Source organism: Protopterus annectens, chromosome 7.part0 (genome assembly GCF_019279795.1).
Source record: "Protopterus annectens isolate FY-2018-M chromosome 7.part0, PAN1.0, whole genome shotgun sequence".
Lineage (NCBI taxonomy): Eukaryota > Metazoa > Chordata > Ceratodontiformes > Protopteridae > Protopterus > Protopterus annectens.
Window position 1 is genome coordinate 1987059242 of NC_056739.1, and position 23442 is coordinate 1987082683.

At 37.1% G+C, this 23442-nt stretch overlaps 1 protein-coding gene across 1 annotated transcript in view; it reads right to left on the reverse strand.

The window, feature by feature from the left end:
* LOC122805880 (ras-related protein Rab-7L1-like) overlaps positions 1-23442 on the reverse strand; it is a 486016-nt gene that overhangs the window by 393083 nt on the left and 69491 nt on the right. Inside the window, exon 2 of the mRNA XM_044076127.1 lies at positions 16050-16121. Coding sequence (XP_043932062.1) covers positions 16050-16121 — 72 coding nt within the window. The remainder of the gene's footprint in view (positions 1-16049; positions 16122-23442) is intronic.

Consider the following 23442-nt stretch of genomic DNA (forward strand, 5'->3'; position numbering starts at 1 on the left):
ATTTTACAAGAAATTGAGTGTCACGTGTATTTTACAAGGAATTGTGAGCTTTAAGGGGAAGAGAAGTTTACTCCTGCTCATGCTAAGTCTGTTTGCAGTGTGCAACTTTTGTTTAGCAAATGGTATCTCTATTGTGCTAATGAATTTAAAAGCATTGTTAGTACCACAGCAGATAGCATACTTGCATCTTGATGCACAAGGCTGTAGGTTCAACTGCCGCTGCATGTAAATGGATTGCTGATACTATGCTGTACTTTAAGGGAGGGGGAGTGCTGCAGTCCTGAGTATGTCCTCCTTTGGATAAGATGTGACTGGGACCCTGTTGTCAGTTTACCATCCATTCCTTATTGCAATATTACCAGCTTACCATTTTTGTTTAATATGACTTAGGCAATTTATTCTTCAATGGCAACAGGCACTGAATTTGTAGACGAAACACTGAACTGTAAAGTTGTTTGCTAGCAGCAACCACTTCATTAGTTACAAATCTCTTTAATGTGGACTTATTCAGATGACTTTTACTTTGTCAAAAATTGTGCATTTTGGTTGATATTGCTGGAGTGTAATGATAGACATTTGAGTGGCCTTTTATGGTTGAAATGTTCTGAATTGGGCAGTATTATCATTATTGGTTTGTACATTTTGTTTCATTGCTTACTGGAAAAATGGTCAAAACTACAAATTTAAAACATGCTCAAACAAGAGGTGCTGTATTATATAAGGAATATAATTTAATACAATCAGGAAGGTGAATCAAAGAAAACGTGCATGTATGCATGGTCCTAAAAATGTGCGCAAGGGGCCTATGACTTGAAAATAGCTCAAAGGTACACTTCATCTGCCACTGGCCAAGTGCATTTTGTTTGACTGTGGGTTTCAATGCTGTTTCAATGAATGTGAGTTTCAAGGGCAGAGAAATGTTAATGCTAAGTCTGTTTTCTTTGTGAGACTGTATTGCTTTGTTTAGCAAATATCTATAAGTGTTTGCCCTATAAAATTTGAAATAGAAGTTTTAAGTTAAATGCAAATAATCATTGTAGAAGTAAAGCAGAAAACAGTATGCACACTTAAACAGTGTTTATGGTAACTGGGGAGAACTAGCCAAATAATGGGACACTGGAATGGCTGCAGGTGGGAAGGGGGCCTGATCCATTACCCTGCCTAGGGCCCCATTTGACCATGATCCATCTCTGAGTAGTACTGCAGTTGCTGTATCAGACTGTGGTGATAAAGCAACGGAAGCAAACAAACAAAAAAAAAAAAAAAAAAAAAAGTTTGCACGGAAGCAACTGCACGGCTCAGAATAAAGCTAAATCAAAAACAAAAAAGCCAGCATAACATGACCCAATATAAAGTAGATGATAATATTATTTATTGCAAAAAATACAGCAAAACAGCACAGACCAGTTTCGGCTGGTATTCTATACACAGCCTTCTTCAGTGTGAAATAAGCACAATCAAAGCTGTCATTAAATACACTGCACAAGAAGATGATTGGTTAAAGCTACAATTTGTCATTCAATCCAGGTGGAAAAAGACCACCTAACTTAATAATCCATTTTTTCTCTTTTGAATTCAATAAAGAATGCCAACCAGTTTTGTTTGTTAATTTACCATGAATCTTATCAATAATAGTAAAAAGAAAAGATGCTGTTGGATGTTTAAGTTGATGCTTAAATAAGGCATTATGTATTCTACCTTTTTTAATGTTGCTGATATGCTCTGACATTCTCAATCTAATAGGCCTAGACGTCTGGCTAACATAGAAAGCCCCACACGTACATGTGGCTAAATAAATAAGCCAATCAGAACTACAATTGGCAAAAAACTTAATATCATATACAGTGGGGGAATTCTTACTGGTAAATTCTTTGGTTTTGGATATTTTGTTGCAATTAATGCAATGTCCACATGGATAACATCCCACAGGAATGGTACCAGTCAGAGTGGCTTGAATGGGTTCCAGACCTCTTGTGTCATGTACGTGTTTGTAATGACTGAATGTACTGCCAAGATTCCTGCCTTTCCTGAATGAAAACCGACATTTATTGGGGATAATAGAAGACAGATCATTATCATATAGTAATAGATTCCAATGTCGATGAATGCTTTGAATTAAATGATCTGAATTCCTGCCATATGTAGTAGTGAACCTGATATATTGGGTGGCCGGTGTGTTGCTAGATTTGTAAGTTAATAAATCATCCCTGTTCATATGTCCTACTTTATTTATAGCATCAAAGACATAACCCATCTTATATCCTCTAGACCTGAAACTTCTGGTAAGGTCATGACTTTGTTCCTTGTAAGATGTCTCATCAGAACAGATACGTTTCAGTCTGATAAACTGAGATTTGGGAATGTTTTTGGAAATATGTGGTGGATGAAAACTTGAAGCATGTAATATGGTATTATATTCTGGATGCTTCCTAAAAACTTTTGTGCTTAAAGTGTTGTCAGATAATCTATTAATGGCTACATTGAGAAAAGTGATATTGTCATGATCATAATGTAAAGTAAACTCGATACCCCATTTGTTATTGTTGAGATATGCCAGGAAGTCGAACAATCCTACTAGTTCGTCCTTCCATACTGCCCAGCAATCATCAATGTATCGACGCCAGATGTCGAGATGTTCCAAGTAAATATTATTGTTACAATTATAAATCAAATCTTTCTCAACATTGAATTCTCACCCTTAATCCACGTGGGGTGATATTTTTAGCAATATAAGTAATATACCCATTATTCAAAACCAATCCCCAGAGCTAAATGACAACAACTGTTAAGTATATGTAATCTAGATAGACATATATGCAAATGTATGGGAACTAAGAAAACACATAATATATGTTGATAAGCAGAGAATGTGTCATAGATATTCCCCGACATGTAAACATACATGTCGGGGAATATCTATGACACAATTCTCTGGGGATTGGTTTTGAATAATGGGATATTACACACTATTATTAGAGTTGTTGGTTTCTATTTTATATACAAACCTTTTTATTGTTTTTCTTGCTCAGTTAGTCGACTGTATTACAGTCTATTTTTAGTGTCAGTATATTACTGATATTAGTCAATTCCATTACTAGGTTTTTTTTGGTTGTCTTTTCCCTTTTTCGTGTGACCGGTGGGTTGTTGATTCTGATTGTTTGGCCCATTCTCTTTAACCATATAGGTTATTTGCATTCTCAGGGTCTTTCATACTCTTTTCATCCAAGCCATCCAGGTTATTACTTTTTTCCATTGGGATGTTTTGCTCAAATTGGTATTATTGTTTTTGATACATCCTATTCCTGAGACGTAGTCCAATTTTTTGGGTCTACTATTGTCTCTTTCTAGACGTAGCCTTGTAGCTATTATTGTCTACTATTATTCTGTATAACTATTTTTAGTCATGGACTTATTGAGTCTTGTCTCCGGATTATCCTCCGACAGAGAGGATTTGAGTGCTTTTGGACTAGGTCCCAGTCCGGAAGAAGTAACTATTGGTGAATCTATTAGGTCAGAAATGACTTGCAATTTGGTGTTTGATAAACTTCACAAACATTTGAGACTATTAAGATCTAACGTTTGGCACGCCAAACTATTTAAAGCTTATATTGCTAAAAATATCACCCCACGTGGATTAAGGGTGAGAATTCAACCCTTAGTGGCTGAAATTGCTGATGACTTATCACAAGAATGGGCTGGGATACAACATCAAGTCAGCATGTCGTTTGTCAAGGCACTTAACAGTTATTATGAACGTACAATTGATAAAGAAATAAATATTGTTTTAGGCCTTGCCAACGACGTCAAACCTTTTGAAAATGAGCCTTTTTTTGCAAAACATCTTTAATAGGGTGGCTTCTGACTTAAATAGTTTAGAGACCCAATTAAAATTGAAGAAAATCCAGAAATTCAATCGAGATGTAGCGGACTATCAGGGCAACAACCCTTTCAGTTTAACTAAACATGTAAAATTTAACATACAACACAGTCGTCCCTCAAAAAGGAAAAGACCAAAATCCATCCTTAAAAATAATTATGTTTCTGACACCGGCTCTTCTACAGAAGAGTCTTTCTCTGGCCTTGAGAATGATTTGCAGACTGCCTCTGGGTCACCCACCCCCAAGAGATCATTGACAGTGGCCCCTTTAGGAACAGGTACAAAAGAGGGGGGAGGAAACATAAAGGCTATCACAGATATACATGGTCTACTCCAACTTGCAATGGCGAAGTAGATTCTTCTTTGAACAACAATGTTTTAAATCTTTCCAGTTATATTTTATCACCCACTGAAGTTAACATTCTCAATAAAGGACTGACATTTGTTCCCGTTTTTTTTGTTACTGAGGATTCATTTGCACAAGATGTCATTTCATTCTGTAGATTGCTTAATTTAAGAATGTTTTTTGGCAATACTAATGATTTTGATGTTTCAGATAAATTTATATATCACAAATCAAATTTTCATCCACCTATGCACCCTGTGGTTTCGCAATTTCAGAACAATGTTCTCAAAGATCTTCATTATGTTCGATCAGTTTCTGATTTTCGTCCCAATAATATTACTATTCAAGAACAACAGGCCATCAGAAACATACAAAATAATCGAGATATTGTTGTTATTTCAGCTGATAAAGGGGGTGCTGTGGTGGTTTTGGATTGGCATTATTACAGTAATGAAGCTTTAAGGCAATTATCTGATGAAAAATACTATGTTAAAATGGATATTAATCCTACATCTAGATTTCAAAAAGAAATTGAAGAATTTTTGTCCTATGCTAAAGATGCTTTCATTACTGATGCCAACCTTATGCACCAACTGTTAGTTCATGATTCATCAAGTCAGTATATTTACTTCTTACCAAAGATACACAAGGACCCTATACACCCCCCCAGGGAGACCCATTGTTTCAGGTCGGGGTTACATCACTGAACCCCTCTCTCTTTTTTTGACTGATAAATTGAAACCTTTGTTATCTCTCATTCGTTCACGGTTACAAGATACTACTAGTTTTCTACAGATCATTTCCGATACACAACTTGAGCCTGATTGGCGTATGTGTACTTTAGATGTCAGTGCTTTATACACAAACATCCCTCATTCAGGTGGTTTGGAAGCTCTTGCATATTGGTTAGAGAGTTCCGGTTTATATTCCTGTGAATTTAATGAATTCCTATTGGATATGGCTTCTTATGTTTTGAACAATAATGTTTTTTTTCTACCAAGATGTCTGTTATTGGCAAACGAAAGGTACCGCTATGGGTTCTTCCTTTGCGCCCATTTATGCGGACCTTTTCATGGCTTATGTTGAGAAAGATTTGATTTATAATTGTAACAATAATATTTACTTGGAACATCTCGACATCTGGCGTCGATGCCTTGATGATTGCTGGGCAGTATGGAAGGGCGAACTAGTAGGATTATTCGACTTCCTGGCATATCTCAACAATAACAAATGGGGTATCGAGTTTACTTTACATTATGATCATGACAATATCACTTTTCTCGATGTAGCCATTAATAGATTATCTGACAACACTTTAAGCACAAAAGTTTTTAGGAAGCATCCAGAATATAATGCCGTATTACATGCTTCAAGTTTTCATCCACCACATATTTCCAAAAACATTCCCAAATCTCAGTTTATCAGACTGAAACGTATCTGTTCTGATGAGACATCTTACAAGGAACAAAGTCATGACCTTACCAGACGTTTCAGGTCTAGAGGATATAAGATGGGTTATGTCTTTGATGCTATAAATAAAGTAGGACATATGAACAGGGATGATTTATTAACTTACAAATCTAACAACACACCGGCCACCCAATATATCAGGTTCACTACTACATATGGCAGGAATTCAGATCATTTAATTCAAAGCATTCATCAACATTGGAATCTATTACTATATGATAATGATCTGTCTTCTATTATCCCCAATAAATGTCGGTTTTCATTCAGGAAAGGTAGGAATCTTGGCAGTACATTCAGTCATTACAAACACGTACTTGATACAAGAGGTCTGGAACCTATTCAAACCACTCTGACTGGTACCATTCCTGTGGGATGTTATCCATGTGGACATTACATTAATTGCAACAAAATATCCAAAACCAAAGAATTTACCAGTAAGAATTCCCCCACTGTATATGATATTAAGTTTTTTGCCAATTGTAGTTCTGATTGGCTTATTTATTTAGCCACATGTACGTGTGGGGCTTTCTATGTTGGCCAGACGTCTAGGCTTATTAGATTGAGAATCTCAGAGCATATCAGCAACATTAAAAAAGGTAGAATACATAATGCCTTATTTAAGCATCAACTTAAACATCCAACAGCATCTTTTCTTTTTACTATTATTGATAAGCTTCATGGTAAATTAACAAACAAAACTGGTTGGCATTCTTTATTAAATTCAAAAGAGAAAAAATGGATTATTAAGTTAGGTGGTCTTTTTCCACCTGGATTGAATGACAAATTGTAGCTTTAACCAATCATCTTCTTGTGCAGTGTATTTAATGACAGCTTTGATTGTGCTTATTTCACACTGAAGAAGGCTGTGTATAGAATACCAGCCGAAACTGGTCTGTGCTGTTTTGCTGTCTTTTTTGCAATAAATAATATTATTATCTACTTTATATTGGGTCATGTTATGCTGGCTTTTTTGTTTTTGATAAAGCAACGGAGTCACAGTATGGGACATTGACTTTACCGGACAGTCTATATCCCCATTCTCTCTTGTAGTCATTAGCTTTGGGTAGCAACCAAAAAGCATGAGACCATAGATACCAGTGACAGAAATGGAGTTCCTTCTTAGGCTAGTTGAGATCTCTCTACAGTTCAGTTGGTCTGGATATTTTGTGAGGATGTCCCCTGGGTATCTCACATAGGAGGTATACTAAGCACAGCCACTGGAATGAAGCCTCAGGCCAGGACCAGTACATGTTGATAGGATTCTAAGTCTCAGGTTGCCTAGGGATCTCATAGGTTAAGGTTGAGATGTTGCTGGGGATAAGAGATTCTGATCTGCCCTGCACACCTCACTACCACTGCAAACCCACTGGGACAAGCAGTTTAGAAAATGTACGTCTATATGGATGACATGGATGGATGAATGAATGGTATGTATGACAGGATGGATCACATATACAGATTAGTTCATATGCTCAGTTAGAATATCAAGACTTTTCCTGCAGCATCACTGAGTTAGTGTTGGAGTGTTAGAGGGCAGTTCCTTTTTCAGTAAAATGGATGTGTATGGTGAACTGGGGAGCTATTCTGTACTCAGTATATTTGGGTGGATGGTACAGTAGATTCTGACTGTAATCTCAAACGTCTCTTCTTAATATCAGCAGTGGTATGGTGGTATTTGGATTGTAGGGTGTTTCATAGCTTAGTATCTTTGAATGGATTGTGAGAGGCTATATTTTGCTCAGTGTCTCTGTATTTCTGATGTTGTGTAGATAGTCACTACTCTGTTCAGCCTTCAGCATCTTTGAGTGGGTGAAGACTGATGCTAGCCCAGAAATCTAAACCTGATAACTCAGGTCTGTTTTAATGAAGCCTATGTTAGTCTCCCTATCTTTGAATGAAAGATGGTGTGGTACAATTTGCTGGCAGGTTAGAGGCTATTTAATATTTGTTCTTTGAATAGTGCTGGGCTATTACCAAGGTTATACTCAGAATGTCGAGTGGACAGTGGTGTTGAGGTACTAATGTATTCGCTATTCACTATCTTTGGGCATGTAGTGCTATGTTATACCATGGCACTGCGGGATCATCAAATATCTCGCAAGCATGGGAAACAAATTTGCCTAGGTAAATCCTCCCATTATGTCATATGGTAGTTAAATATAAAGAAAAAGTTTGGCATTCACTCAGTAGTGAAGGACGTGTTTCATAGACAGGGAATTTAGTGTCTGAGCCTGTAGTGAGATATGCAAGCAGTTGGAATGCTTTTCACCTGATAGGTTTTAGCATCTCCCTTATTACAAGTACTGAACAGCCATTTTCCCACCATCATCACAGTGTCTTTTTTAGACGGCTTCAGATTAAAAAAAAATAAATAAAAAAAAAAATAAATGAAAAATATATAAGACAAAAAACAGAGGTGAAACTGTTTTTCTAAAATTTCAGAAGCCTCAACAATAAAAATGAGTAATTTAGAAATTTTTCTCTTCTTGAACTATGTGGATAACTATAACATTACTAAAATAGTGGAGCTTTTCTCCCTGGGCCTCTTCTGAAAATGGGTTTCTACTTAATCATACTTTCCCAGTAATCAAATGTCAATAAATAAATAAATAAATATGCCATAACAATCAACAATGCATTTCAAAAATACCAGTATATAAAACTAAGCCCGGAGTTGGTAATTTTGGGTGCATAGCAGTATGATGGTGTTTTTTTTTTGGGGGGGTGTAGCTGTGGTGGTCCAGCTTGTGCTGTTGGTGGTAAGCTACTGAGCTATTTTATTCTCAATATTAGGATATTTTTGGGCAGCTGGAGGTAGTGATATTGGGATAGTATGCTATTCTATATTAACGCCTGTTTAGGATGGTTGCTGTTAGCAACCCAACAAACTCTCTTAAGTTTCTCTAGGTGGGTGATGGTGTTGTGATGGCTTATTAGTGGGTTAATGTAAACATAGTATCCTACTCTGAATGGTTTTGTAATGGCACTGAGCTTTTCTGCTAGTTCTTGTGATGACCACTGTGCTGAACTCCAGTACACTCTGCTGAACTCCATATCTTTAGGAGGGTAGAAAGGGCGGTATGGTAGTTTACTGTTCTGACTTCAGAACAGTAAGCGTGGTTTGATAGTTTACTGTTCTGAATTCAGAACAGTAAGGGTGGTATGATAGTTTACAGTTCTGAATTCAGAACAGTAAGGGTGGTATGACAGTTTTCAATTCTGAATTCAGAACAGTAAGAGTGGTATGATAGCTTACTGTTCTGAATTCAGAACGGTAAGGGTGGTATGATAATTTACTGTTCTGAATACAGAACAGAAAGGGTGGTATGATAGTTTACTGTTCTGAATTCAGAGCAGGAAGGGTGGTATGATAGTTTACTGTTCTGAATTCAGAATCTTTAGGTGGATAATAGTGGCTGTCTTCCCAAGATTACACACTTAGTATGTTGACTGAATGGTGCTAAGGTTGACAACTGGTACATAAGCTTGGAAATAGTAAGTGAAAATACTTATTTTCTTAACCAAAACTCAAATCATATTACAAAAGAAACCAAAATAACGGGCAACGCTGAACCATGATTCACTGAATTTATTAAAGCACTTAAACTGATGTGAGTATTTAAGAGATGACTTTTGCTTCTTTAGGCATACAAATGCATTAAAACACTTGATAAATATACTGTACATTTGAATATACAGCAGTCAGTGAACTGACAGAGGAAGAAAGACAATCTGATATCTATTAGGATGCCCCAGTCAAATATCACTGCTAATAAACTGTTATACATTTTTGTTCTTCTTAAGTTACAGGGATGACCTGATTAAGAACACGTGATTCAAACCATTTCTTTTATTTATCTATTGATTTACATGTTATTATTTGCCTCTCTCTCACACCGCATTACTGCCTTACAATGTATTAATTTCTTGAAATTATAAACGCCAGTATTGAGCTTTGAAAACTGCAAACCTACAGATGTGATCTCATTCATTTACATGTTTGGCTTGCATACTGCACATAATGCACGTGTTGATACCATGAACATATTCCTTCACTATGGTCAGAAATCTCTTTCCACAGGTGCAAGAGTCACTGTATAGAACAACCACTGGGAATATATGCCTTTCCATTACTGGGATGAAGAAAAGCACTGCCAACACTGATGGAAGAATTTAAATGTTTGAATGTGCCAAATCTTCTAATAGAGTATATTTATTGTTATCATCATTTATTACCACAGATATCCAATGCAGTCTCATTTCATCTTAAGTAAACAGTGGAGCTTTACTCACAGCCTTAGCAATTTCTCTATCAGAAATTCCTATCAGAAATTATCTTCCATGTAATTTTAATAACTTTTTCTAATTCTCTACATTTATTAAATGCACTCACTACAAAATATTGGAAGCATATTATTTCTGCACGTTTATTCACTACTTATAATCGAGTCAGATTTTATACAATTCTAGCATGCACTGTTTAAACTACTGAATAATGTCATCAGTGTATTGGCCTTATATCCTGTTTGATTTGACAAGTTTCTTTGTCTGTCCTTTCTAAGTCAAAATCATCTGTACTTCTGTCAGTGCCTAGAAATTGCTCATTAGGGATCTTATTCTCCATGTTTATATATATATATATATATATATATATATGTATACATACATATATATATATATATATATATATATATATATATATATAAATAAAAACACTTATTTGACTGAATCATAAATGACTGAACACAATTGACTGAAAATTTGTGAATTTGTTTGTATGCCCACTGTTATCTTGGATGTCCTCACTCTTTATTTTCCCCATTCATATATTGTCTCCTCTTGCCCTGGCTCCACTTTCCTGCAAGCCCTTGATGATTTACCACTTTGTATTGAATTCTTTGAAACTGGCAAGCAACTATGGGTAGCTCTAGTAGCTTCACTTTACAGCTTGATGGCACCATGGCATAAAGTGATGAAGCCCTGATTATGATCCAGATTGCCCGGGTTCGACTATCAGCCTAGGAGATGGAGGAGTGGAGGAGGAAGACAGAGAAAGTGGAATGATGATGCAGATGTCTGTTCACCTATGTTGGGGGAAAGGAAAGTTGTGATGGGGTATGCTCTTAAATAGCTATCGTAGAACATCAGAAGATAGAAGTGGAGTTGCCAGTAATGTGAAAATCAGAGATATAAGGGGATTATTACCGCAAAGGTAAGAATGACTCCTCCATACATCCAGCACACCTTCAAGTAATAAATCACCTACCATTTGTCGGAGAAGTTAGGACCTAACCTTCAGTCTCATCAGCCAGTGATGATTCTGGCACACCCCACTGCTTGTTGGCTGAAGGGGATCCAAAGCATTATGGTCACGAGATCTTCCCACATGCAGAGGTGAGACACACCCAACAAAATGACATATTTGGGAAATACTGCCCTCAGTGTCCTGACAATAAGTAGAACAGAGCAATAGAGCATGCAAGGAATACAGAATCAACACTGAGTCACCCTGTCCTGGGTGACAAGTACTTGAAAAAAAACTGCAATTCACAGCTTATGTTGAAAGGTTGAAAGAGGCAACAATAGAGTCTAATTTGAGTAGCCTCACTTGATTATGTGCTTAGTACCTTAACTGAATGGCACTTTGGTAGGGGACTTTGGTATGTCTGCCACTCAGAAAAATAAACATGTCACTTTCAATTTTAGTTTCACACCAGATATTTGAAAGAAAACTACCTTCTCACTGAATGCTCAGAATTCCATTCTAGATAAAATCATTCACACCCTCTTCTCCTTCCATCTTTGACATTTGTATCCTAAGATTTTGTATTCAGGATTTTTTGAAAGAGAAGTATTTTTTTATTTGTTTCTTCATAGCTTTAGATACGACACTGTCCAAGATTATCTGCCATCCATTTTCTACTCCTTTGATCCTTGGCAGACAATTTCAAGATTCTGCATTCTGTATCTTTAAAAGAAAATTATTTTCTCTGCATGGTAGTGACCATCCTTAAATATTTTACTTATTTTTACTCAATATTCTCTGTACTATTTCTATTCTTTCATTGTTTGTTTTCAAAGATACCAGACAGAAAAATATGATTTATTTCAATTTGTTTACCATGAAGGTCTGACGGGGGCAAACAAACCTCTTTCCAGCAGTCCAGTGAGAAATGCTCTTTGAGAAATAATAACACTAGTACACATGGAATATACAGAGTACCCAGGTTATATTTAGCAGCATTACATACAATGTTCCATGAGAACTATTTGCAGTAGTACTTTTACAACATACAGAATGCTTAGGTAATATCAGCAGCATTACATAAAAAATGACAATGAATAAAGTAGATAATTATAAAATAAACAAGTATATTTTGTGCAACATAATCAGCACTAGGTGAAATTAATAGTAGTACGTTAGGTCAGAAATTATTATATGCATTTTTTTATAAAAAGGGTAGAAAAGAGAAAAATAACAGAAGAGAAAATCACTGACATATACATGTACAAAGTAGAGTCCGTTTAGGAATAATTTAACCTGGTGAATAACAGGGGCATAGCCAGGAGTTAAGCAGGAACAGTTTTAATTTATCCCTAAAGATATGTGTGCTGTTGAGGTGTCTAACTGGAGGAGGAACTAAGTTCCAGGATTTTGAGATACAGTTGGAGTAAAGAGTATTTCCTGCTTTTTGAACTGAGAGCAGATGTTTGTGAGTAGGACTGAGAGCTCTGTTGCTGGAGTGGAGTTGTAGTATACTGCTTAGGGCAGGGCATTTTTCAGGGTGAAAGAAATCTGTGTGCAAACTGAAGCCGAGAGTGGGTGAGGAGGTGAGATTGCCTGAGGCAATACAGTGTTGTGTGGATTATGGCTTGTTGGAAGCCAATTTGTCTATTTTATGATTCGATTTTATTATACTATTGCTGCAGTTTGGTTGTCAGGATGAACTGCAGGCAGATAAAAATAGGAAAGGCATACAAAAGTGTAGGAAGCAGGTAAGTGGGTGTTAACTGTATCCGTCTGCCTTCAGTCAGATATTGCTTTGCTCTATGTAGTATACTTAAATTCTGATGTGTTTTTTTTTTTTTTTTTTTTTTTAGTTTGTTGGATGTGAAAGTTGAATGTCATGGTGTCATTTACTATAACCCCTAGTAATTTAGTGTTGGAGACTACCTCAATATATGTGTTATTTGCATAAAGTTAACTTTGCTTTTGCTATGAGACTTAACCAGTGAAAATGAGTTTTGTCTAGGTCTGATTTTGCTAGCCACTTTTCTATGGAGGAGAATGAATCTTTTGTGAGCTGTTGGATAAGTATGTGGTTTTAGTCCAAGCAGATAAGTGTTGCATTATCTACATACTGTAATAGTTTAACATGTTTTGAAGCAGTGCTGTAAATATATTAAACAGCAGCGGTCCTAGTATGGAGCATTAACACTGCCAGAGACTAGTAAAAAGATAAAGATGTGAGATTGCCATTTAACAGCTACATAAGAAACAGGCAGCTGAGAAACCAGGAAAGAGTAGAATAGGACAGATCAAGGGAGGCTAGTTGATGGAACAGTCATTATCCCACTGTACTCTGCCCTTATCAGACCCATCATAGAGTACAATGCTCACTTCATTATGTACATGACCAGGCATATGCAACAACTAGAGTGACCTGAGATGGTTTCTTACAAAAAGAATGCAAGGCATAACAAACCTGCCTTATGCAGAGCATCTTAAAGCCCCTTCCCTCTACTCAGTCTCCTATATATTGTTGATGGGGGTTATATGCCTGGCTTACAAAGCATTAGCAAACCCCACATTTATGAATCTCCTGCATATTTGTAAGTCAAAGAGTACCAGAAGTACAAGGTCTAGGAACCTGAATTCTCTCTGTGACTTAAACAGAACATGCTGGAGAGACAAATATGAGTCCCAGAGATTGCCCCCTCTTATGGAACAGGCTTCTCATCCACGTGAAGCTGAGTTTGTATATTACACAATTTAAATGCAACCTAGACCAGTGGTTGGGGAATAGGACATTTACACTTTACCTGACACCCATGTCCCTTATGGACAGAGATAGCATATAAATGCCTGGCCCTTGATGTCATATTTGGATACAGGATGACATTATTCTTTCAGGAAAACATGGCTAGGCTTAGAAAGGTCCACCCACGCCATTATCCTAGTAACATTATATGAACCTATGTATCTATGAGAGACAGTATAAAATGATTATGTCAGGTCCAAGAAAAGGGCAGATACAATATTAACTGTTCTGTGGTTATGATTATTTTTGTTAGAGAAGTCTATTAATGCAGTAAGCGTACTGTGGTTTGGTATAAATTTATACTGGGAGGAAAAGAGGCAGTTATTAGTAAGAATGTGGTTGAGGAGTTGAGAATGGATGAATTTTTTAAATATTGTTGATAAAATGGAAGTATGGCTGTGGGTCTACAGTTGGAAAGATTAGCTATGTTTCCCCTTTACGAAGTGGTAGGATGAATGATTTCTTCCATAGAGAGGGGCCATAAGACTGCTGGATGAAACTATTGAGATGGGGTAGGCAGTGACATCTGTTGTGAATTTCAGGTATTCAGCAGGTAGGTTATCTGCAAATAGGGTGGCAGGTTTTAGTTTTAGGTGATGCTTTTTAATGATACAGTTTGAGACAGTGTTGATGAAGAAGGTGCTATGGCTGCCACTAACTTGGAAGTTAAACTGAGGTGAATGGCCAGTGTCTATGTTAAGTAGTGATTTTATGGTATTGATGAAGTAGGATTTAAATAATAAAGTGATATTGTTGGGGTACATGTCTAGGTATGGATTGGGCCACTCTATTCTATCTGTGGATAAAAGTTTTTTGATGGAGCTCCAAAATGTAACAGCTTTTTTAGTACTGTTTTGCAATCTAAAATAGTGCTTTATTTTATTATTTTAACTTTTATTTTGGTTTGATTGCAAAGGTGTCTGAAGTTTTGGAGATTTTCCTGTGTTTTGTTAACTTGCCATCTTACTATAAAGAGGCAATATGGTAAGTTTTGAATGCCAGTAATGCTTTAAGAATGCACATTGCTAAATTATTAGAATTCTTCTTTAGTATTAATAATGTGGGAATTAAAAATAAGTCTTATTTATCAATAATTTTAAGGCATTAAGAGCAGAATTCTTGATTTTTGATCCAGCTTACTGGGAATATTCAACAAAAATCAATAATGACATGTTCTCAGAAGATAATAAAAGTTACTTTTGAAATCTATAAATAATACCACCTTGTCACTTTTCTGGAAAATTTTCACCTGGAAATATCTACATAGAAGTTTTTTAACACATCATAAGATCACTTTGATTTGTAAGAAAGAAGAAATAAGAAGTTAGAGATGTGATGAGACCACTAATGCAAACTGGATACATATGATATAGAATGTAGGGTGGTTGTTCAATTCTGGGAAGAGTTTAGAAACTTTGCTAGGTCAGTATGGACAGACAATTGTAATATTACAAATTCTTTAATTTTATTCAATGTGTTAGTTCCAGATTTTATTCCAAAAACACAAGTGCTTCTCCTTTGGTCAGTTTTGGCTATTGCTAGGAAAGTCATCACAAAAAAATTAGAAGAACAGAAATATCCTCTCTTTTAATGAATTCATTGACTTAGCAAACTGTCTTTGTACAAATTATATGCTATAAAACAAAAAAAATAATACATAAACATTTATCTTGGCAAATCTTAAAGACTTATTACAAAAGTAATAATGTTTTTTGTTTAATGTAAACGTTTGTTATGTTATGGACTGTAAATAGTTCTGTTTTATGATTGTTTTGTTTTTCTTCTATTAACTGCTTGTTATATATTGTAAATTTCTCAACCAATGGATTCATTGAGTTAAAATCTAATAAAATATATTTGAAAAAAAGGAATGCACATTGATGCTGATGTCTTCCCCAAAGTCTATTATGACTAGTTAAGTGAGAAAGAGCAACACAGAGAAAGCAATTATTGGCCGAAATTGGAAATATCTTAATTGCAGGTCTTCAAAACATCAGATTTCATATAATAGGCTGCCAGTGAAGCATGCCATATTTATTGATAACGCAGGAGTTGGACGTTTGATTTCCTCTGCTTCTAAACCATTTTCCAGCATACACAGCTCTGGTAGTATAACTATAATGTACAAATAAACTTGTTATCCAACCTGGAGCTTGGCATTGCCATTCTTAAAATGTAACAAAACCATCTCTTCTGCAGTCTGCGTTGGACGTAGCTCTGTCCTTGTCTAATTGTCTGAGGATCTGACAGGAAACTGCTTACCTTTGTCTGTATTGCATATGTAGTTGTATCTGTATGTTTTAGTAAATCTTACCTGCAATATCCCAGAGGTGAAGTCTAATGGTTTCAGTCTCTGACCATTGTAAAACTTTCACAGCAAAATCAGCTGTTAAAGAAAGAAAAGAAATATATGATTTCAATACATGTAGCTTCATTTAAGGAAAATATATATATTTTATTATGCATTAACTAAAAAATACTATTACAACAAATCAGAAAAACAGCATTTAGAAACATTACGCAAGCCCAGCATCAGTGCTTCTTTCTTTCTTTCTTTCTTTCTTTCTTTCTTTCTTTCTTTTTTTAGAGAAAGCAGAAGCTAAGTTTATAATTTCAAGTCTACATTAATGATCATATTGAACACACATGAAGATTATGATGTTCTTCATATTGGTCACTGCTGCAGTAGCCTAAGCTATGTGGGTTATAGAATATAAAGCTGGTCAGCTTCCAAACCATCAGGGAACCTTCCATATGCCCAAACCTTTAGTCATCTTGAGCTAAACTGCCTATAAAGACAGGTTTGTGGTACCAAGCCGCTCAGAGCTTTCCTGCCATTGAAGAGTATGCTCCACTTTGGGCTTCAGAGGACCAACTAACTTGTGCTATTCCATTGCTGGGCAGATACGTTCCCTTTGGGGAAATCCTTCCACATATTATTTTTCATGTTTTAATTTACTTTCCTGTCTGGAAAACTACTTTTTTAAGCTATGGGTATGTATTTATATTGATTATTATACAACTTTGCTTTACTTTTGTGTTTGGTGATTTAAAGGTTGATTTAAACATTCAAAAAACATTTTTTTTGTGGAGAAACTGTGTTTAAATTACTTTTGGAGGCTGATAAAGTGTATTAGATTGTATTTTACTGTATTTTTATTGGGAAAATTATTTTTCATGTCCTTTAAAATTATAGCAGCTTCTTCTTCTTTCAGCTTTTCCCGGTTAGGGGTCACCACAGCGGATCACCTGTCTGCTCATGACTGGCAGTGGAGTCTTATGGTATCGAGTTGCCAGCCCGGCACCCAACCTTCCACAGAAGGCACACACACTCATGCCTAGGGCCAATTTAGAGTGTCCAATCCACCTACAGCATGTCTTTGGGATGTGGGAGGAAACCGGAGCACCTGGAGGAAAGACACACAACCAGAGGGAGGACATGCAGACTCCGCAAAGAAGGCACCCCAGCCGAGGATTGAACCAGAGAACCTCTTGCTGTGAGCTTATGATGCCTAAGTTTCCTAGGAAACAGGCACCATTTTCAGCTTGACCATGAATCAAACTATCAGTTCCACAGCAGATCCTTCTTCACAAAAAAATTTTACTAAACAGCTTTTGCCAACACAGCAGGTCAGCAATTTGCCTCAGCTGCAGGTAAGTGACTCTGATGTGGCCAAAGCTGGTATCTAGGCCACTCATCTTTTTCCCTGGATCCCTCTGATGTTACCAATACAGATTCTATGGACTGGGGGTTAGCCACATCCTCTACAGCTGTTGGTGTCCCCTTAGTGGGAAGGGGCAGCTACATTTGATGGTATTTGTTTATGGGACAGGGAAGGCATTCCTGCTCAACCAGAATGCTGTATCCATCCCTGGGAAAAGCTATTGCTGCCATTATAAACCTTATTTGCCATAACTTTCCTGTCAAAAAGAAATGGAAAACTAAACATATATTTTCTCTTATTTTAGTGTCATTGCCAGGATCAACTTACTAAGTCTAGCTTAAGATTTGGTGCTGGCTGTTGACTTTTCTTATCAGGTGGTTTCTGAAGAGATTCAATAAAATCAATCTGGAAAAAATTTGATGGGACAGATATATTTTTTTTCTCCTCGGAATTCTGATACAGACTCAGAGGAGAGCATGTTATCTGAATTTCCCTATCAAGGATTCTCTTTCTCTTTACAGAATGTGCCAGTGTTTTCAGTGGGAAATCAATGAGGTTTCTCAGTCCCTCAGAAAATACTATGAACAGAATACCAAACTTCTCAAACCAATAACATTAAGTGAACTAAAAGAGAGGATACAAAGCCTTAAGAACAATAAAGCCCCAGGATTAGATGGATTAACAGGAGAAATTTATAAAGTACTCACAAATGATACGTTAAAGATACTTTTACAAGCTTTTGAGGAATTCAGAAAAAAGACAAGCTCATTCCCTTCTTGGAAATATGCCATGATTTCCTCTATCCTAAAACAGGACAAAGACCCCAAAATAGTAACTTCATATCATCCCATTTCACTATTAAATGTGAACTATAAAATGTTTACATCAATATTAGCTAATAGATTAAATCAACTGATGCCTAACATAATAGGTAATGATCAAACAGGCTTCATCCTAAATAAAAGAGTACAAGACAATGTTATCAGAGTTCTTTCCTTTGTAGATCATACTAACAGGAAAAAAAGAACTATCAATTATTAACCTAGACTTAAACAAGGCTTTTGACTCTATAAATTGGTCCTATTTATTTAAAGTATTAGAAGTATATAACTTCTCCTCTGACTTTATTGATATAATTAAGAGACGATATGTTAACTCAATATCATACATCAAAATTGGTGCTTTTTTATCAGGTCTGCTCAACATCCTAAAAGGCACTAAACAAGGCTACCCACTCTCCCCCTTATTATTTGCCCTGTCAGTAGAACCTCTAGCTAACTTCATAAGAGCAAATTCTAATATAAAGGGATTCTCTGTTAGTCCAAGCTACATTTCTAAAATACAACTTTTTGCGGATGATGTCATACTAACAATTGGAAATATAGATTCCTTTATAGATCATATAACAAAATCCCTGCAAGTTTTTGAAGAGGTTTTAGGCCTAAGCTTTAATCACACCAAAACAGAAACATTATTAATAAATAAAAAGTAAATGCTTTTCTAAGAAAACACAACAATTTTAACTGGGCAAATGACGCCATTAAGTACTTAGGAATATACATAAAGTCAAACTGGAATAATACTTTAAAAACAAATTACAAATACCTATTATCCACAGTTAAGGAATTTTTAAATAGATGGAATAAAATGTATTTCACGATAGAAGAAAGGCTGTCATTAATAAAAATGATCATATTACCCAAAATTTTGTTCTACTTCCAAACTTTAATTGCCTCCCCATCAAAAATGTTAATGAAGCAACTAAATTCTATGTTAATAAATTTCCTATGGTTTCCTCAAAAGCCAAGAATTAGCCATGGTTGGCACTAGAGAAGCTGGAAAGATGGGGGAATAGCATTCCCAAATTTAGAACTTTATGCAGAATTGACCATACTTAATGTGATGAGCCAGTGGTTAAACTCCAAATATAGTTCTAATTGGAAAAATTTCCATGTAAGTATCGTATTATCTGACATAGACACAAATATTGACAATAATATGTTCTCAGACAATAAAAAAATCTTCTTTGTTGTCAAAGACCATTTCTACAATACCAATAAGAATAAAAAAAAATATTTTCACTAATTATGTATTAGATCATTTTAAAAAGATAATAAACAAAAATCATATGATAAAAAGCTTAATACTTTTAATATTTCCCATAGCATACATGAAGACATGTCTGGACTCTTTCAACATATCTAAATAAAAGTAATGGAAGAAAATGGCTTAGTTTTCTGGCAGCAGTTTCTCTGCAATAATAATATCCAGGAACCGTGTTCTCTTATGACCAGGTATAACATAAAGCACAACTGGTTGAACATACAAATATTTAGAGAATACATAGTTAATGAATTCAAAATATGTCATATCACCAGCACAACACCTTTCACTAAAATACTTTCTCTTCTTTGTGAAACAAACACTTTGCACGTTAATAATATTCTATCATTGTCAAGTATATATAAATCTTTAAGAACCAATATGCAAATCCCAGAGGACTCCTTAAGGAATTTCACAGAGAGAATAAACAAATCCATTTTTTTTCAGATAGTGATAAAGAATTAGTACTTAAATCAATTAGTAGCCTAACGTCATCCCCTTCTTGGAAAATCTTCACTTGGAAATACTTCCATAGGAGCTTTATTACCCCACATAAGATGGACTTGATATCAAAAAAATAATCTTAATAAATGTTGGAGATGATGAGGAAATACTTTGTGCAGATTGGGTACACATGTTTTTTACATGTAAAACAGTAACTCCATTCTGGATAGAGTTCAGAAATTTCATAAAAGCATTGTGGTCGAACAAGTGTGAAGTATCTGACTCATTATTACTGTTCAGTGCACCAATACCAACACATACCCCCAAAATACAGGTGCACCTTCTTTGGTCCTTGCTTGCAATTGCAAGAAACATCATTACATCAAATTGGAAGTGTAAATAAATCCTATCATTTACAGATTTTTTACTATTAGCTAAACTTGTATGTAATAGGGAGTTGTAAACTATTTCAGAAAGAACTACTAAGATAACATATAAGAAATTAACTTGAAGCTTAAAAACTACTAGATAGAATGTAATCACAACAATGACATTATATCTGTTATGGACAATGTAAATAATTATTGTTCCATGTTATGATGTTTTTAAGACATATATTGTGCATATTTATATATCATATTTCTTGTATTATTTTATTTCATGAAAATCAATGAAAAATGTTTAGAAAACAAAAAAGAAAATACTATGAAATGTTACAAATGGAATTCCAAGAACCTCTTCCCATCATACCTCTCAACTTTCCAGATCATTGCCTCATATTTTTGGTCTGTTCCTCATAAAAAAAAAATGTGGTATTCTGGCAAATCACTGAGAATGAATATCACTAAACATTGACATACATTTGAGTTTCAGACTTCATAACCTCAAGAAAATGCATACTAACAGAAATCATGTTGTTTTAGCAACTTTCTAAAATTTATAACAGCAATATTTAAAATCTGTCCCTATTTCTGGGCCTTTATCCCGCCACTATTTTAGGCTTTGCCCACTTTCTTGCACAAAGAGATTGAGAGTTATGCTCTCCATTTCCCCACTGCTGCCAGCATTGGAGAATGTGTTAATCACAGCCTGTGGTTTCCCTGATAGCCAGCCTGCTGCACCTAAGAAAGCAGTTAGAATGTACAAAGTTACTCAGTCTTTCAACTTTCGATACAGTAATCCCAGACCTGATGCAGCAGCTCTAGCTTTAGTCATTCCAGCTACTGCCAATCATTTTGTTAACTCTAATCCTTTCCCTTCTGACAACGATGGTAAAACAATTGATATATTTGGGAAGAAAGTATATGCTTCTGCAGCTTTAATTTTTAGAATTTTGAATTGTCAGGCTCCTATGTTAAAGTTTATTCTGACTAATTGTGAACGTATGAGGAATGAGCATCTTGTTGTCAATCTACGACTTCCTTGCTTGATCTAAGTAAGCCCATATGGCCATGATGCAGCCACTTTTTACCCAGATCTGGATTTGCCATCTCTTTAAGCAGCCCATTTCCCCAGCATCCCAGCAATTTTTCACATCTTATGATCTTTTTCGGTCTTTTAGTTACCAATTTCACAGCTCTTTTATTTTTTGTGGTCAGTAATTTTTATTTAAATTCTTTATTTGTTTTTTTAGTTTCTTTTTAATTGTTTTTATTGTTTTAATTTTTTTTGTGTGTCCCTGTTGGTGTTTGAATTTTTTTTTTTTGAATTTTCCTTTGAGTTAATTCCCTGTGTTGGTGGTGGTGTGTGGTGTTTTCTTGTGTCACCTTTTGTTAGAGTAATTCTTAATGTATGGTGTGTGTGTTGTGTTTCAAGTTGTGTCTGAGAGGTTGTAGCACCATTTAACTACTGTGAGAGGGCTTCAGGTTTTAAACTGTGACTCTTGTCAGTCCTGACTAGCCTGGAGCCTGGAGAGGACTCCCAGTCAACAGTGCTATTTGTCTTTCAGCCAGCCAGAGAGTCGGCTAAGGGAATAAGATCATTGTCCTTCTTCGGGGCAGGAACCCATCAAGGAGTTTCAGGCGCCCGGCCCCTCGGCAGGCTTCTGACTATAGAAGACCCACGGCGTCGCTGGAAGGAGCGAAGTCTAGACGACCTGCCTTCAGGCCGCCGTGCGTCTCCGATGCGGATCCGACACTACATGTGCGAAGCGGCGGGAATGCTGTGGCCGACCACCTGTGCGGGCGGTAGTGTGGCGCGTGCTGGCCGGCGGCCCCGAACGCACAGGATTGGTGATCGGCTCCGACACCCGTAACCACACATAATATCGTGGCTGGCCATCCGGCAGGCCGCTAGACGAACTTTGGTGGCTGTATCGGCGGGCCCGGCAGTGCCGGCTCCGATCGTCTCGATTCGGCTCCGTGGGCCCGGCCGGGCGTCACAGGGCATCTCGCCTCGACTCGGAGCTCCGGAGATCTCCCGGTCTCTCCTTCAATGGAAGGGGAGGGCTCCTACTGACCTCAGTCCATTGCACTCCCAGTCCAGCAGGTCCGATCTTCAAGGTCATCAGGTTGTCAGATCAAGACCTCAGATGGTCAGTTAGTGGATCCACAAGCCACAGGTACTCAGGTCCACACTGGATACCCCTTCTGTTCAACTCTACCCCAGACTTTACAGTCTGAGTTCCTAGCGGGGGTGCCACACTTGTTTACTCAGTCGGCAGGCGGGAGGGTGTCTTGGCGGTTCAGCTACTCTTACCCTTCTTTCCTCTTCCTTCCTTGGTGATCTCCCTCTCTTCCTACTTCGACGGCTTCCTTTCCCGGGTGATCGGGGCCTTGTCGAACTCCTCGCGGCCCCTCTCTCGGCCCCCCTGGGCCGGTGTGAGCTTCCCTGAGAGCCGGAGACTTCCCTTCCCGGCTCCTGGGGGAGCAGCTCTATGTCTTGCTGGGGCCTCGGGGCCCCTGGCCTGGGGATTCCTCTGGCAGGATGGACCGGTCCCTGGCCAGGCCTCCTAGATCTCAACAGACCCCCTTCCCTCTCTTCCCCTGTTGTACCCTCTGTCCTCTGCCACCCACTTCCTGCAGGGACTGAGGACTCTTCCCCTTGACTCTCAGCCTCCTTCGATCCTCCTCCTAGGAAGAATTACAGGATTGAGAGGATCCTCCGCCTAGGAAGCTACCATTGGGACTGAGGAGAAGGACTGGATCTCCCCCCTGACTAGTAGATCCTCTCCAGGAATCCCCTCTTAGACTGGGGATGAGTAGACTCCCTCATCCAGACTAGACTCTACTGATGAAAAACTGAAACCCACCAACAATCCCCCCCCAACAGGATCAGTCCGTATCCCCCTACATTGGATCTTCTGGGCCCTCTGGCTCTGTGCCCTCTTCGTCCCTTATGCAGGTTATTATAAGAATGTTAGTGACAACTCAATCCTGTGACAAGCCTACCTCCAAGGAATTCTCAACAAAGCTGAACCCTTTGCCATGGGTTGCAATTCTTCCGTGGTGTGCCCCCAGCTGATGCCATGGTGGTGGCTTATGGCCAGGAGTGCCG